Here is a 17,014-nt window from a genome sequence, read left to right as displayed (position 1 = left end):
GATGGCAGAAAGCTCCTAGCAGAGAGACTAAGCAAGGGGAAGAGAGGCCGGGTTGTGCCTGCACCGCAGTCCTTTGTAAAGCCTCAGGCCTGGCATGCTCAGCAGAGCTGAGCACCTGGCTCTGCCAAAGCGATCTCTGCAAACCATCCAGCAAACACACCCCCTCCCTCCTCCCAGCACGAGGGCGCAGAAGTCCATTCATCTTCACGGACGGTGGGGCAAGATGACAGGCTAAAATGTATGGTATGACGACAAGAGCTGTGCATGCTGCAGAGAAAACGCCGCGTGGGATACGCAGGCGGTGTGTGGCCGTGGGCGGCAGAGCTGGGTTGGGCTGCGTCCCTGCAGCTGCGCTGCTGAGGGCAGCCGCTCCTTGCCGAGCGCAAGCTTTGGGCGTGCTGTGCCTCAGCATCGCCCCGGCGCTAACAGAGGTGGAGCGGAGAGATGAGACAGCCCAGGCCACCTGGACTGTGCTGCTCAGAGCACCAACATCCCCTGCTGCCTCATGTCGCCTGTCGGGACTGGAGAAGCTGGTGGGAGAGCAATCCCCGATCCTCGCGCGAGGAGTCGGATCTGACCCCGGGTAGCGATAACAGCTGCTTCAACGCGGATGCACGGCCAGCTTCTGACCAGCTGGCGCAGTCTGAATGGGACCTTGCTGGAAACGCCTCTGCTGAGCCACAGTTAGGAGGGAGCTGAGCTCCCCCAAAGAAAGGGGCTTTGCCCGCAAGGGCCTGGGGCAGAGGCACGTGGCCGGGGCTGCAGGCGAGGGGCCGTGCATCGCTTCCCATTGCAGCTAAGGCCCCTCCAGGACCGGGGCTTATGGCTGTGCTCGCTGCCCTGTTGCAGTTTCTTCACTTTCAGGGAAGGCTGTGTTAGAAAATTTTCTGCTTTAAATAATTTCTTTTCCTCCAGACCCTGGTGCTGAGACAAAGGGGCCGAACACTGATTTCTGATAGTGATATGGAAGGGCACTCTGCCTTGTCTTTTGTTAGCAGTACAAGAGCAAGCTTTTATTTTGGAAGAAGCTCTAATGCCTAATTTCCTGACAGCTGATGACAATTTGTCCTTCTGAGATAAGTACCAGGCCCTACAACTAACACCTCCCACCCCTGCTGACCACGCAGGGCCTGTTCATGGGTGCTTGGAGCTCTCCCTTGCTCCTAGGGCCTCAGCGTTTCCAGAACTTGGGCCCTGAAAAGATGCCTCTCCTCTTGCCCGAGGGACAGCCCTTGCGTCTCCTCCTCAGCCCTCAGGATGTGGGCAAAGCTGCCCTGCCTCCTCGCCCATGGTGCCAAGCGCTTTCGTGGCTCTCCTTGCCAAGGCGGCCCTCTCTTGGGCGCCCCCCCCCCCCCCCCCCCCCAGTCCCTGTGCCCCTCTCATGGGGGGCTGCCCCCCAGTCCCTGTGCCCTCTCTTGGGGACCCCCATCCCTGTGCCCCTGTCTTGGGGCACCTACCATGTTCCTCTGGGGCCCCCCCCATCCCTGCACCCCTCTCTTGGGGGGGCCCCCCCCGGTCCCTGTGCCCTCTCTTGGGGACCCCCATCCCTGTGCCCCTGTCTTGGGGCACCCACCATGTTCCTCTGGGGCCCCCCCCATCCCTGCACCCCTCTCTTGGGGGGGCCCCCCCCGGTCCCTGTGCCCTCTCTTGGGGACCCCCATCCCTGTGCCCCTGTCTTGGGGCACCCACCGTGCTCCTCTTGGCCCCCCCCCCCCCCGTCCCTGCACCCCTCTTGGGGGGCACCCCCCTGGTCCCTGTGCCCTCTCTTGGGGCCCATCCCTGCATCCCTCTCTTAGCGTGCCCCCCCCCATCCCTGTGCCCCTTTCTTGGGGCACCCACCGTGCCCCTCTCTGGGCCCCTCCCTGCCCCTGCACCCCTCTCTTGGGGCTCCCCTGTTCTGCCACTCCTCTCTTGGGGGCACCCCCCTGGTCCCTGTGCCCCTCTCTTATGGCCCTCCCTGTGCCTCTCTTTTGCCCCCCCCCGCACCCTTCTCTTGCCCCCCGTCCCTGTGCCCTTCTTTTGGGCCCATCCCCGCACCCCTCTCTTGCCTCCCCCCCCAGTTCCTCCCCCCCGTCCCTGTGCCCCTCTTTTGACCCCCTCCTTGTCCTCACACCCCCCCTCTTGTGTCCCCCCCATCCCTGCACCCCTCTCTTGTGTCCCCCCCATCCCTGCACCCCTCTCTTGTGTCCCCCTCAGTCCCCGCACCCCTCTCTTGCCCCCCCCCACCCCAGGTCCCCCCCTCCCTCCCCACACCCCTCTCTTGGCCTCCTGTCCCTGTGCCCCTCTTTTGGGCCCGTCCCCGCACCCCCCTCTTGTGTCCCCCCCCCGTCCCCGCACCCCCCTCTTGCCCCCCCCCCAGTTCCTCCTCCCGTCCCCGCACCCCTCTCCCGGCCCCCCCCCCCGTCCCCGCACCCCTCTCCCGGCCCCCCCCGTCCCCGCACCCCCCTCTTGTGCCCCCCCCGCCCCGCCCTGGGCCCCGCGCCCCGCCTTGCCCCGCGCCGGCAGCGGCGGGCCGGCAGGGGGCGCTGCGCAGCGGCTCTTTGTGGCGCCGCGGCGGCGGCGCTGGCGGCGGGGCCGTTCCAGCCGCGCTGCCGCCCCCGCCCGCCCGCACCGCGCCGGGCGCGGGGCATGGCCAGACTCACCGAGGGCGAGGCGAGGAGGCAGCCGCCGCCGCTCCCGCCAGCGCCGCAGCCGCCGCGCCCGCCGCGCCGAGCCTCCCCCATGAGCAGCAGCGGCGGCGCGGAGCCCCCCGCGCAGCCCGACAGCATGAAGGACCTGGATGCCATCAAGCTCTTCGTGGGGCAGATCCCGCGCAACCTGGAGGAGAAGGACCTCAAGCCGCTCTTCGAGCAGTTCGGCAAGATCTACGAGCTCACCGTGCTCAAGGACCGCTACACCGGCATGCACAAGGGTGAGCCGGCCCCGCGCGGCCCGGGGCGCGCACAAAGGGCGGCGGGTCCCGCCGCCCCCCGCCCGCTCCGTGCGCGGCTCCGGCGCGCCGTGCCGGGGGTCGCGCTGCCCCTCCGGCCGCCCCCGCTCCGCTGCCCGGGGCAGGGGCTGCAATCCCGGCGCCGCGGGCGGGGGGTCGGCGTCCCCGCAGCCCCCCCCCCCCCCCGCCCCGCTCCGGCGCCCCGCGGCTGGCCCGGGCCTGGCCCCGGTGCGCGGGGCTGTGACAAAGGCGCCGGTGCGCAGCGGGGCGGCCGGTGGCTGCGGCGGCGGGGGGCGAGACCGGAGCCCGCGGCGAGCGAGCGGGCAGCCGGCCTCCGGGCGCTCTCCCACCTCCTCCCCGGCAGGAATGCAGCGCTACGGTTTTAAAACCCGCGGAACAAAGAATATCGGCCGCGGATCTGGCGCTGCCAGCGGCGTTTGGGATGGGCGAGGGGCCTTCCCCATGTAGGCTGGGCTAGGTGAGGGGGCTTTCTTCGCTGAGAGACCTTCGGCGGGTGCTAAAAAGTTTGAGGAGGCTTCTTCGGCTGCGCTTACGGGCGCCTTTGAAAGCTGGATGTGGAAAAGCCGTGGCGTCCAGGACGGCAGCTGCCTTCTGTGCCGCGGCTCCAGCCCACCCCGGGCAGGTGAGCGGGATCTTGCGAGCATCACGGCTCCCGCCGTCAGCGGGAGGTCACGGAGCCCGCTTGCCGTGGGATCCGAGAGCGATCGCGGCACCGCTCCCTGGCGCACGTAGAGCGAGCCCGTAGGGAGCCCGCAGCGAGTACCGTGCGGGCTGGCCGTGCTTGGCCTGGGCCTCTGCGCCCTAAAACGATTCGCGACGGGGTCGCGCGTTGGTGCGCGCCGGAGGGAGCGTGGGCTGCCTTCGGTCCTGATGCCTCCGGTTTCAGATTTAGGAGGAAAGGTAAGAAAAACTGCGAGTGCCACGGCGGCTCGAGCCGTTCTAGACGGAACAGAGAGGGAAAGGAACAGCAGAAAAATAAGTTTATTTTCAAACAAAAGGCCCAATCTCACCCCAGCGCAAAACGAAAATACTTCCTCGTTGAAGCCTGTGGGAGCTGGGCTGGCTCGAATTTGGCTTTAGTGTGTCTGGTGGGGACTCCAGGCCCAAAACGCCATGTGCTTGTGTGTCTGCGTGTGCAAGGGGCTGAGCCCAAACCCGCTGCCATCTGACAAGCGAGCTGCCAGGTTTCAAACCCGGTGAGGAGGAGAATGGGCCCGAGGCAAGAGGCAACCTCACGTTTCATTTCAGTTGACTTATTAAATATAGACCGTGTGGTCTGAGGTCAGGTTCCCGGCAGGAGACAGATTCTAGGGATCTGCCACTTAGGTATGGAAATTAGAGGGGGCAGCACTGGTATTAGCCGGATCTGCGTGACATTAACTTGCTGCTAAATGCAGGATTCCTGCAGCAGAATAAATACAGCCCTTTGGTTTTGACATTTTGAGCGGATGCAGGTGTCGGTCAGGGGTTGTTGGCGCTCTGTTCTGTCCAGAAAAGGGCGCCGAGATGTGTAGGTTCTTCTGGTGGCTGTTGTACAGTCATTTCCACGCACCTCCAGTTTCCTCTGCCCCCCCGCCCTGCTCTGTACAAAGCGAAAGGTTGGGGTTCCTTTCCTGGGGGCGTGGGCTTACGTGTAGACCCTCAGCCTGGTTTGGGAATAGGCAACGTACCTCTCCAAAGGAGTCATTCCTCCGCAAGGATGCGTGGGGCGCGGGTTTAGCACGCAGCGAAGGAACGAGGCCCGCAGTCCAGCCGACCCTGACCCCAGCCTTCCCCTCCCATCTTACCAGGCCTGGCCGCGTTGGCTTACGCTCCGCGCGAGAAGGCCGAGCTGGCAAGGAGCCGCCGCTCCCGAGAGCGTCGGCAGGCCCGGAGGGTGCCAGGCCTGACCCGGGAGCCGCAGCGGCCTGAAGCGCGGTCACGGGAACCGGCCAGGGCCTCACAGCCCCGGAGCAGGGGAAGGCTTTGGCAAATCGGGATAGCTGTGCGCTCGCTCCTGCGCCGTACAGAAGCCATCATCTGTCTGGGGCAGTTGTAACAGCAGATTCAGTTTTGTCTCCCCGTGCTCCCTGATCTGCAGCGAGATCCAATTGACCGCTCGCATGCGGCTTCCATCTGCTTTTTCCCTTTCTTCCCCTAAACGGGGAGAAGCGGTTGTGTGAGAAGCCAGTGCTGCTGGTAAAGCCCAGCAGCTCCTCTTGCAATCCCTTGCAGCCTGACATGGAGCTGAGCAGCTGCCTCTGCTCCCAGGGAGCGAGGAAGGTAGAAAAGGCCTGCCAGGGGCAGGAGGGTGTGAATTGGGCTGCAGAGCCCAGGAGCTGGCTCGGACTGTCCCGCGCAGGTGCTGAGAACCGATGAATTCGCGGGAGGCACAGGAGGATCTTACAGGCCTGCTAGGAACACGAGCACCGTTACAAAATGGTTTTGTTAGTGCCTGACTATTCATGTCTCAGCAACCTGACTGCTGGTAGTTGATACTGTTCCAGCCTCCTAATATTATTCATGAGGCAGTTTTTCTATTTATGTTAATCACGGATACATTTGCATGTTAATGGCAGTGTTTGTCTTAAAGCTAATATTTTCATGGGAAGAGCAGGGAGGCATTTGAACAGGCTTTTGGAATGGGTCAGAGGAGACCGAGCAGGTAGAATCAAGTGGAAATTTTTGGCCTTGTGTTCCAGGATTGGGCACAGGGCAGTTCCTCCACGAGTGTCAGCCATGCTCTCCTGGATGGGTTTCCTAGCAGCGCCCGTGGTAGGGAAAGCGGAGGGATTCTGGGGAGTGAGATGCCAAACTGAACGGCGGGGGAATGGCGGGGACAGGAGCAGCCCTCTCGCAGGGTGCGTGGAGAAGCGTGCAGTGTGTCGACAGATGGGTGGCTTTTCTAAAGGGCAAGGAGGCAATAACAACCTCAGCCTAACTCGCCTCACTGGCAGCCGAGTTTTGACTCTGCTTCTGCAGGCTTGTAGATAAGCTGCCCGCTGACTCCATGCTTCCCCTGCTGAAGTATTTGATGTGATTCCTAATGCTAAGCTGAATCTAGAGACCCCTCTCTTCTGCAAACTGACAGCCTTTTCTTGCTCAAGGCTTTAGACTGCTGGTGTCTGGAGTAATGTTTAGGATCTGAAGGGACTGTAAATCCTAGAGTCAATGTGTGGTTTGTAGGGAGGATCAGGCACAGAATTTTTTTTTTTTTTTTTTTTTTTGACTGAGTCTCTTGCAAGTGGAACTAGGCTGGGTTCTGCTTACAGGGAGCTGGAAACCCTCCTGGAGACAGTGGGAGGAGGGTGGTGGCACCCAACGCTGAGGGGACATGCAGGTTCTTTTAGGGATCCTTGGCAGAATGATGACGGCACCAAGTCATAGTTACACTTAAAGCTTTATTTTCTTAACAGAATTTTATGATTAATATAGCACAGAATTGATGATTAGAATGGCACAGGATTTCTACCAGCAGAATCACTATAGTGCAATCCATAAGTAGCGTAATACAGAATTTATAATACAACTTATGATTTCTAATCACCTGGACCCCCTGCAGATGGGTCAGGTTTTAATACACGGTTTGCTGTATCAATATAACAGCCTGAATTTAGACTGGAAAATCACGTGAAAGGAGACGAGTCGCTCGGTCCTTGGGGGAAGCGGACGACGGCGGAGGCGTCCCTGGCCACCCGGGGTCACGGCTCTCGCTGTCCAGTAGCAGCTCCCGTCCACGTTCCCCCTTTTAGGACTTGTCACAGCTTGATTTTATAGACAGTGCTCTGGGTGCTGTTACGCTTCCCTGTTCTGTGGCTGGGTCATCAACACCACCTGGCTGGCCGGGTGCCTGGGACCTTCAAGGCCGGCACTTTTTAACACCCTGAGCACTTCTTAAGAACATGTCTCATGTCTGACTGACATAACTGACTTGGTGTTAGACATGCCCAAAGGGGCATAAGCCTGTTGACCTCAGTTTGCTGTTAACTAAAGCAGGAAATGTGGAAGTGAGAAAACGTAGCGAGAGTGACGGGCCCCTTTGCACCTTTGCGGACATCTCCTCGCTGTTGAGTGGATCCCTGGGTGACTCTGTCAGGCTCAAAGTTCTAGGAGCCTCTAGAACCCATGAAGGACATGGTAAGCAGGGTCCTGTAACAGCACAGAAAGCCTTCTTAGCTGGGAAAACATGGCTTTCCTTGAGCCTCTGGTAAAGCTTCAGGCACCTGGGGGAAGCAGGGGACAGGGGAGGCTGAGGAAAATGCCTGGTGCTTCATTTAGCTCCTGCATCCTAAGGAGTAGCTGAAGAGTTAGCTTGCAAGAGTTAATGTCTCTTCAGAAAGGAAGATTCTTTTTCCCAAATATTTGTTTATACAGTTAGGCTTAGAGTGTAATGTTTCTGCAAAACCTCTTTCTGTATTTCTGACCAGGACTTTGCAAAGAGAGTAGAATTGACTCCTGCATCCTACCTCCAAAACATCTGGCTGTGGAGGACAGTAATCCTGTTTTCCAAAGGACGTAGATGAACTCTTTAGCTCCCTCCTTTCCACAGCCAGTACAGCCACCCAGATTCCTGCCAGTTGGGAAGCAGGAATGAGATGAAATGAATGAGCTGAATGTCCCGAAAGCTTAGAGACATGGAGAGTTCGGGGACGGAGCAGTGGACAGGGCTGTCCTGTGCCCATAGGCTTGCTTGTCCCGGTCCAGCCCAGGCACAGCCTGTTGTTGGGGGCTGCCCAAGTGCAGTTTCATGCTTGAGTGAAGGGAGGGAGTACAACTGGCTCCTGTTGAGCAAATATCCACATCCTTGGAAAGCAGAGCAGCAGCAAGGATTGTCCTGGGAGTGAAGCAGGAGGCTTGAGTGAGGCATCTTCAGGCTCCATAGCTGCAGGATGCTTCTGTCTCCAGAGGCTGCTACCTCTTGGTACAGATATCCGAGCACCTAAAAGATGAACGGTATTTTGGGCTGCCTTTGCTGTAGGGAAGAGAAGGACTGGAGGGCTCTAGGGAGGGAATTCATGGCACTTTTTTGGATTGGTGCTGGTGGATGTAGGTGTTGCTGGGCTTTACAAATCCCTGATCTGGCATGATGACAGTACCTTGCAAAATAACACTCTGTCCCTGTGTGAGGAGTGTCTCTCCTTTATCCCCACTAAATGGTGCACCCTTGTCCAATCCTCATTTTATCCTTGTCCTCCCATGGGCTGAGGTTTTTGAGCCTGTGTCGTAGCTTAACCCCAGCCAGCACCTAAGCGCCACACAGCTGCTCACTCACTCCCTCCCGATGGGATGGTGGAGAGGATCGGAAGAGTAAATGTGAGAAAACTCGTGGGTTGAGATAAAGGCAGTTTAATAAGTAAAGCAAAAACTGCGCACGCAAGCAAAGCAAAACAAGGAATTCATTCACTACTTCCCATGGGCAGGCGGGTGTTCAGCCATCTCCAGGAAAGCAGGGCTCCATCACACGTAACGGTGACTTGGGAAGACAAACTCCATCACTCCGAACGTCCCCCCTTCCTCCTCCTTCCCCCAGCTCTATGTGCTGAGCATGAGGCCATATGGTGTGGGACATCCCTGGGGTCAGTGGGGTCAGCTGTCCCGGCCGTGTCCCCTCCCAGCTCCTTGTGCCCCCAGCCTGCTCGCTGCTGGGGTGGGTGAGAGGCAGAAAGGGCCTTGACTCGGTGTCAGCACTGCTCAGCAGTGACAAAAACATCCCTGTGTTATCAACACTTTTCAGCACAAATCCAAAACACAGCCCCATCCTAGCTACTGTGAAGACAATTAACTCTATCCCAGCGAAAACCAGCACAGCCTGCCAGTGTGCATTACCTCAGTTTTGATGTTCCTGAGCACTGGAATTGGGACTCGGGGACTGGGTCTGAGTGCTTAACTCAGCAGGTAGCTTTGTATAGACTTGTTCTCTCCTATCCTTATTGTTCTTAGGTTTGATGGCTAATTCTCCTGAGGCAAGGATGGCATCTTCATTGCATGTGGACGTGGTACCAATGCATTGAAGCTCTCAGTGGAATAAATTGCTTACTCCCAACTCGTGACTTGAGAGTTTTGTCTGCTAAACCTGACCCTGATTATCTTAGAATGGGTCTCGTGTGACTTGCAGAGTAGCAGACTGGAGCAGCAGGTGGAGTCAGGCAAGCATCTGCGTTTGGGATCACTTTGGTGACCAGGCCTCCAAATCTGTTAGAAACAGGTTTTGGGCTCTCTCGTTATACAGGTGCTTTCGAGGCTCTTCCTGATGCTTGACATCACAGCAGTCTGTGAGGGGAGAGCAAAAAGCAAAGGGGTGCTTCCCCCCCATGACAGAGCCAGCTGCCTTTGCCATGAGAAGTGAAGGTTGCCTGCGTGCTTCCTGGCCTCGCTGCATTTGTTAAATTATCCGGTGATCCCACGTCTGGCCTTGGTGCAGCATTCTCCGTTCAAAACCTGGGCAATAAGGAGCTTTAATTACCTGTTAGAGATATCTAATAAGTGTGTGGTGTTTGTGGAGTTGGTTTTTTTTTCCCCTAGCAAGAGCTGGGAGGATAGATGTGATTTTCTTAGCTGCAGCAACTTATTGGAGTTGGGATGGAAGAATAACATAATCTTGTTGCCATGGGTTGGGATTGTCCGGAGCAGCTGGCTTCCGCATGGCCTAAAAGTGTTGTGTACCACGGAGTCGCTCTGGGGCGGAGGGGAGAGATCCAGATGGTCCCTGTCCCGCCTCCACCTTTGGATCCATGGAGAGCTGAAGCAGCTTTGGAGTACCCCAAGCCAGGCACGAGAAGGCGGGGGCAGAAGAAAGGGCCTCTCTATTTGGGCCATCACAAGGCATCTGCAGCCCCAGCACAACAATACAGATAGGGACATTTAGCAACAAGCTGAAGGGACATGTCCTGCCTTTGCTTAGCATGTGACGTGCCACTGCGAATAGGCGGGGGGTGAGTGAGGGGGTCAGATGCATTCTAGCGTTTGAGTCTATTCTCCAGTGCTTTGCCCAGCCTCATCTGAAACAACTCAAGTGATGGAGCTCCACAGTCTAATAAATCTCTCTCTGCTAGGAAATGTTTCTTGATAACCAGCCAGATTTTTCCTTTGCTTAGTTTCATTTGATTATTCTTAGCATCAGTGCACCCAAAGATGATCCCTCTTCTTCCTGGAGGGGCTACAATTCCTCCCCTCCTCCCTTGGCTCCAGTGTGAGGCTAAGATGTTGAGTCAAATCTTGACTGAGAATGTCAGGATCTGGCCATCTCTGTGTGCTTTTCGTCTTGCTTCTTCAGTTGGCCCTTGCAGTACGCATTATGCTTTGCTGTTCTCTCCGTTTCCCTTGTCACGCATATGTATATTTGTGTGTGTTTATGCTCTCGTCATATGGGTGTATGTATGGCACAGAAAGCCAGGCCTCTCCTTCTGTAGCTTTCCATGATTCTGTGACTCTGGATCATGGAGCTTTCACCTGAGCCTAAAATCCCAGGTGCTTTTCCTCTTTCCTTGCCTTTTTTTTTTTTTTTTTTTTAATCAATACTCATACTGGTCCTTGCATCTCCTCTGATCCTTGTTTTTTTGGGCTGTTTCTCCCACAGGCAATATTAGCTTGCATTTTGCTCTCCTGTTGTTTCCCACCTTCTTCAACACCTGTTTCAAACCTAGCTGATTCACTGGGACCCCTTTTCCATGACTTAACAGACCTTGGATGGGGCCTGCAAGTCCTTTAATGTTGTTTCTTTGTCTTTTTCCCTAGAGTCTTCAACACATCCAAAGTACGTAACATTTGCACCTTTAATTACCAAGGTAATTACCTCCGGGTAAAAAAGGCAGGGCTCGCACAAGGGCTGTTCTGGGCGCTTCCTCTGTACCTGAGCAGAAGCGTTGGGACAGATCTGGTGGAACAGGGACACGTCTGTAGTTCTTGTACTTCCATCACCTGCTGTTACCAAAGAGGAATGTTGTGTCGATGTGCATCTGCAATTGCAAGTCTAACTTGACACTTGCTGTATCCGCTGCAGGTTGTGCGTTCCTCACATACTGTGCCAGAGACTCTGCCATCAAAGCCCAGACAGCGCTGCATGAGCAGAAGACTTTGCCAGGGGTAAGTCCCAGTGAATTGTGCCTGGAGCTCGTGCCGTGGGCAGGCGAATGGGGGATTGTCGGGAGGGAGTGAGGGTGAGAAGTGGCTTAGATTAATTTTCCTGCTTGTGAAAGAGAAGTGTGGTTTGGGAGTTAGAACAGGGATGTGGGAGCCAAAGCACAGCACTGCTCTTCACAGAGCTGCTGCTCTTTTCTCCACCTTGCCAAGGCTGCCCCATGTAACTCCAGCCAAGCCTGTTTCTGTGCTGCTCTTTGGTCTCTGTGGTGTGATGCGACATCTTCAGCTGCCTGTCCCCGTCACTAGGGAGCTGTGGGCTTTGGGGTGAACTGCACAGTGGGCATGCTGGAAAGCTGACAGGAGACAAGAGAAGGTACCAGACCCTTTTCCTCCAGGTGTGCAGAACTTCCTGGTGCATCTGCTCCTCGTCTGCCATTGCCCTGCAGGGAGCCTGGACAGTTTGTTGGGTGGCTCTGTGCAGGACCCAAAATGACTTCTAGTGCAGTGGCTGAGTTGGATCAGCTTCTTGGAAGAAAAAAAATACACTTGCCACATCCCATTGCTTGGAAGAGAAATGGATTATATAGGTGAGACCAAGACTGCTGAACTGGCTGCGGTCTGTTCCTGGGTCCTGCTCGCTCCACAGCTGGTGTTGGGAGCAAAGTGTGGTAGGGATCACAGGAGACCAAGCACTGTGGAACAGGTCCCTTGCAGGGGAAGTCCTCTGCCTCTCTGGGACCTGCTGGTGAGCTGAAAGGAGTTCTGAATTGTTGCCATTCCCATTTTGGTATGATTTGAAAGCTTTGACTGGGCAGTTCCCTTGCTGCGCTGAGGGGGTTGATCAAGCACGTTGGAAGGATTCATTTGGAGGTGAGTAGGCGGAGGAGTTGGGTACTTACAGACAGAAGCTCATAGGAGGCCCTGAGTGCTCAAGGCAACAGAATAATTAATGTAAACGAGGGGTCTCTGGAGAGGGGTTAGGAATTCTTAACTGCAACATTTCCTCTTTAACCCATACAGGTCCAAATAGCTTTCCTCAGCTCCCCTCAAGACCTCCACATGCACACATCCTTTTCTGTATTTACCTGTGCTCCCTTTTTGCATGGGCCTGTGTTGGCATTCGAGAGCTGGAAAATGCACGTAACTTAATTACCGCTTAATGGGATCTTTGCTGTTTCAGGTTATCTCAGGGCAGCAAGGGGGAAGAGTGCAGATAACCAGGTGCTCAAATACTGTTTGTGTTAATTTTCTGTGAGGGGAAGAGGTCGGCCTTGCAGGCTAAAGCAATGGAATCTTCTGCGTGTGTTGGTCCAGGGCAGAACTGACAGCGTAAGAACAAGTCAAAGGATGGAGGAGCAGTCGTGATGAGTCATGGTACAGTGCTGTAACACAGTGGTGAAGACAGACATGTCTCTACCTAGTACCTGTAGAGGGACTCTGAAGGGTTATTCGTGTGACGCTCGGTGGATTCAAGGCAATCTCAGTTTTGCTGCAGTTCTACATCAGGAATTTGTTGCATGTTTCGCTATGTTCTCTACCGTTCGTGCTCTCAACGGTTATAGAGTGCTGCACGGAGTAGTATTTAAAGCAGCAAAATTTATCTGTGATGTGGTGATCTAAAGGCTTTTTATGTTAAGGGAGGTGTAAGAAACTGCTTGGGAACAGTAAGAAGTCTGTGCTAGCTGAGTACTTTCAAACATGTTTGTCTGGAGACGGTTAATGAGCAATGTGGTGTAATTAAGCTTCAGGATTAAGATGAAGATGAGCTGTGCTGCATTTGGAGCTGTCTATTTTCAGGCTGGCAATACACCACTTCATCACATTTAGTTTCTCTTTTGGAAAGTCCCTCAGTGACTAAGAAGGCAGGATTCTCTCTCTTTGGTCATTTTAGTGGTCATTTAGAGATGGTTACTTCCAGAATGTAACAGACCTCCATCCTGATGTGCATAGAGTTGGTCTTGGCATGGACATGGGCTGGGTGACCTGAGGAAGCTTTCAGCCCTGTGTCATGGCTTAACCCCAGCCAGCAATTAAGCACCACAGAGCCGCTCGCTCACTCCCCCCCGATGGGATGGGGGAGAGGATCGGAAGGGTAAATGTGAGAAAACTCGTGGGTTGACATAAAGACAGTTTAATAAGTAAAGCAAAAGCCATGCACGCAACCAAAGCAAAACAAGGAATTCATTCACCGCTTCCCATGGGCAGGTGGGTGTTCAGCCATCTCCAGGAAAGCAGGGCTCCATCACACGTAACGGTGACTTGGGAAGACAAACTCCATCACTCCGAACGTCCCCCCTTCCTCCTCCTTCCCCCAGCTCTATGTGCTGAGCATGGCGCCGTATGGTGTGGGATCCCAGCAGAAAAGGCCTTGACTCTGTGTAAGCACTGTTCAGCAATAACAGAAACATCTCTGTGTTACCAACACCGTTTTCAGCACAAATCCAAAACACAGCCCCATCCTAGCTACTATGAAGAAAATTAACTCTATCCCAGCTAAAACCAGCACACGCTGTTTTCTTAGCCTGGTTTGCTTGTGTCTGTATAGTATGACCCATCCCTGTGACCCAGCTGATCCCAGAGAATAGTCTGGAAATGAGTCACAGTCAGAAGTGCTAGGAACCGATTGTCTCCCTGTTTTGGGAACAAGGCCATGAAATTTCATCTCTGTATATTCACGTCTAGATCATCTTCTGATGAACTCTGTGGCAAAGCCTCTCACCAGAAATATAGTGAGGACCCTAGCATAGGACAGAGAACAGAATGTACTGGACCACACTACTGGGATTTCAGTAAATGGGCCGTAGTCTGGTAAACAAGTGATTTCTTGTTCATTTTACCCATTTACCATCTCTTTATTGCACATAGCAGTAGCAGGAAGAAAGTTCAGAGTGTAGGGTGACACAGACTGTCATCTGAATGCGTGCCTAAGCATCAGCATGTTTAGAGACACCAAGGGATTAACTGGTGTAGAAAGGATCTTGTTGGTAATCCTACACTTGCCATTGTATTGCAAAGCAACCCTAGATGCCACAAGCACCCAAGTACTTTCTTTTGTTGGTCTCAATGCGGAGACCAGGGGTTGATCTCAATGGTTCGTGAAGGTGAATAGAGACAAATGGCTTTCTTAGTCTAGACTGGGAATTTGGTAAGGACAGGCTTAGGGAGATGCTTTGATGTGGTTTCTGATAGGTCCTTAGGCTGCGATGGGGCAGCTGGAGCAGGACTTTTGGGTTCTCTTCCACGTCTGTCACTGGGTAGGCCTCTGCCCACAGAGGTGTTGCTTAGGCCCTCCAGGTCTGATGCAAGCGATGTCAGCCCATCCAGGAATGCCGCCACATTGTTCCTGCAGGGCCATACCTGCAGTGCAGCTTTTCTGAAGTTTTATGTTTATATTGTGGGTTTTCCACATAAGTCAATAGGAATCACCATGGTCTCTATTTGCTTTTGTGGCATTTCTGGCAAGTTCTCCTTTTGGGAGATGAAAATTCTTGTTTATTTTTAAGTTGAGGGCTGTTGGATATATGGTAGCTAAATATAATTTAAACTCAAAAAAGCTTATTTTTTGACAGTAAGGCTTAGCATCTTTTTCCGAAGGTAGACAGATTTTTGGCTTTCACCCCCTTTTGTAAGGGCTAGTGTGCTCAGGGTGTAAAGCAAGAAGACACTCAGCTGTGTGTTGTATTATCTAAAACACCCATTTTGCCTTCAGAGCTGGTGAATTGCTGTCAGTGCAGTCTGGAAGTAACAAATGCATGAATCTTCCTTTGGAGAAGGAAGGATGGAGCTTCCTAGAACAGAGAGGTAAAACGCATCCTCGGTGACTTAGCGGAAGTGTCTGATCACCCGGGCTTGCTAAGGATGCCGAGTATCTATGCCCTTGCTGGGGTAAGCAGGAGGGACGCCCTGCCCTGTGGCTGTGTAGGCAGGGAGCCTGTTTCCACACGCTGTGGTGTGGGCCCTCAGACGTGGACAGCAACCTGTGAACCTCGGCACAGCCAAAGGGCTGGCACGCAGCAAGACGGGTTTGCCCATCAACCTGGTCGGCGCACGTGACAAGCGGGAAGCACATCGCACCGTGCTGACGACGACTGGTGCTGTGCAGCAGATGGACGGCGGCAGCATCGTGGCCGGTCCTCTGCCCAGCACCACCTCCTAGGCAGCCCTTCCCAGGACTTTCTGCGTCCTGCATGTGCAGAGATCCTGTTTCATGTTCCCCGGTTTTGTTCCCTTAGGACAGGCTGGGGGACTGCACAATTAAGTCTGATTCAGTCCCAATAAAGCAGTTTGATGGGCTCCAAAGGCTCAACAGAGATGGAGACAGATCTGCCTGAGGAACAAAATAGAAACCAGCTCCCTCTGTGGCCTGAGTCCACAGGGCTTGGGGAAATACACACAACCCATGGAGGCTGAACAGAGGCAAAATCTTTGGATCTGAAAAGGAGAGAGGGAATCAAGCCCTTACACTTCTTCCTAAATCTAGTGTCCTCTTCAGCTGCCAGCTAGCCTAGCAGCGCAGTGTTTCACCTTCTCCCCACTCCCTGGCACGCTCCTCCCTGGCTCGGTGAAACGATATTATATCTCAATAACCCATGCCTTTGATTCGTGATTGTGCCTTCACTTTGCTGAGTTCTGAAAGGAATTGGAGAGGTTATTAATGACATGCAGTGATCACACAACAAGTTAAAGCCTCTTGCTAAGTGAAATTTGAGGGAAAAGCAGCCAGCTTTTCAATATTTCGCAGAAACGCTTTGTGTCTCTTTTCATTTGCAGCCAGACAGTTGCAAATTACATAAAATTGCTCCTGAAGAAGAAGGGGAAGAAGAATAGAGGGAGGAAGCGGGGGGGGGGGGAGGTTTAAAAAAGTAATTCTTCTGGCAAGGTACAGTTACAGTTTTATTTCTATGCAGAACAAAGAAGGGCTTGCTGAAAGGTAGGCAAGTAAGTGGCAGAAATTGGTATTGATCCAAGCTGGGAATATGGGCCGTTTAAGAGCAGTGATGGGGGTACTGAAATGTGGCTACATCACGGGGAGAACTCATGGATGCAGTGGTGGCTTGGGAACGCAGGGACACAGGAATGGAAAATTACAGAGAGCAGCAGCATTAGAGCAGCGAGAGGATCTGGGAATGCACCAGGGGTTGAGATGCTGCAGCACTAACTCAGATGGCTGGGCACAAGGATTAATGCAGAGACCCAGCGGAGCTTGAGCAGAGGGCATCCCTGTGGGCAGGCCGTCTCCCGTGCTGCCAGGAGCAAGGGCTCACCGTGGGCCATCTGTCAGGATCCACAGCCCACAGTGATAATAAGGGAACACGAGTGACTGGAGAGGTTTTGGTAGAGAGGTCAAAGCGCCTCATTCTCCCCTCCCCTCTCTTTTGTACGAGTGCTGGGGTGAAGCCAGTCTGGCCTAGTATTTCTGAAAGTTTCTTCATGTGAACGCTACAGGATATTGCAGCTGGCAAAGCTGGGAGACATGCTGAGGAGTGGAGTGGGCGGCCTGAATGGTGGGTTGGGGGCTGAAGCCGGTCTCCAGTTGTTAATCTTTGAGGTGGCTTCTGCAGTTTGAACCTTTGGGCAGGGCAGGGTGGAGAAGTTTTTCCCGTGTCCATCCTGCAGGTTTGATAGACAGTATCAGCAAATTCATGAGAGCCATGCAACATTATCAGTAGAAGGTAGCGATATAGAGAGCATGTCAAGGCTGTCTCATTGAAATGGCAGCACCGGGATATGAAGGTACTGGGCTAAAGCAGCCCGTGGGCAAGGAGCAACAGAAGTGCCTGTTCACTGCAGAGAGAATTGCAAATGCTTGTGCTGGTGCGGGTTTGGCTTAAGGGGCTGAGAACTAGCAATGAGGCAAGGCAGCAGCCCTGTGAAGTACATACCCTGAAGAGGCAGGGGGAGAGCAAGATGCCAAGGCAAACATTGGCTCCTGCTGCCTACAGAACTGGAAGGATAATGAAATTAAAGATCAGCACCCCTTCCCACGTGCTGACCAAATGCATACAT

General features: G+C 54.4%; 1 protein-coding gene across 6 annotated transcripts in view; it reads left to right on the top strand.

Moving 5' to 3' along the window:
• Positions 1–2,628: 2,628 nt before the first annotated feature.
• CELF5 (CUGBP Elav-like family member 5) overlaps positions 2,629–17,014 on the top strand; it is a 40,829-nt gene continuing 26,443 nt past the window's right edge. For 5 of the 6 annotated variants that reach the window (XM_075723714.1, XM_075723710.1, XM_075723707.1 and 2 more), the window contains exons 1-2: positions 2,767–2,911; positions 10,929–11,011. In XM_075723714.1, the coding sequence (XP_075579829.1) occupies positions 2,767–2,911; positions 10,929–11,011 (228 nt within the window). Of the gene's footprint in view, positions 2,912–10,928; positions 11,012–17,014 lie in introns of all 6 variants that reach the window. The other variant, XM_075723706.1, reaches the window with a different exon arrangement.

Source organism: Pelecanus crispus, chromosome 20 (assembly GCF_030463565.1).
Source record: "Pelecanus crispus isolate bPelCri1 chromosome 20, bPelCri1.pri, whole genome shotgun sequence".
Taxonomy (NCBI): domain Eukaryota; kingdom Metazoa; phylum Chordata; class Aves; order Pelecaniformes; family Pelecanidae; genus Pelecanus; species Pelecanus crispus.
This window is presented reverse-complemented; position numbering and strand designations above follow the sequence as displayed.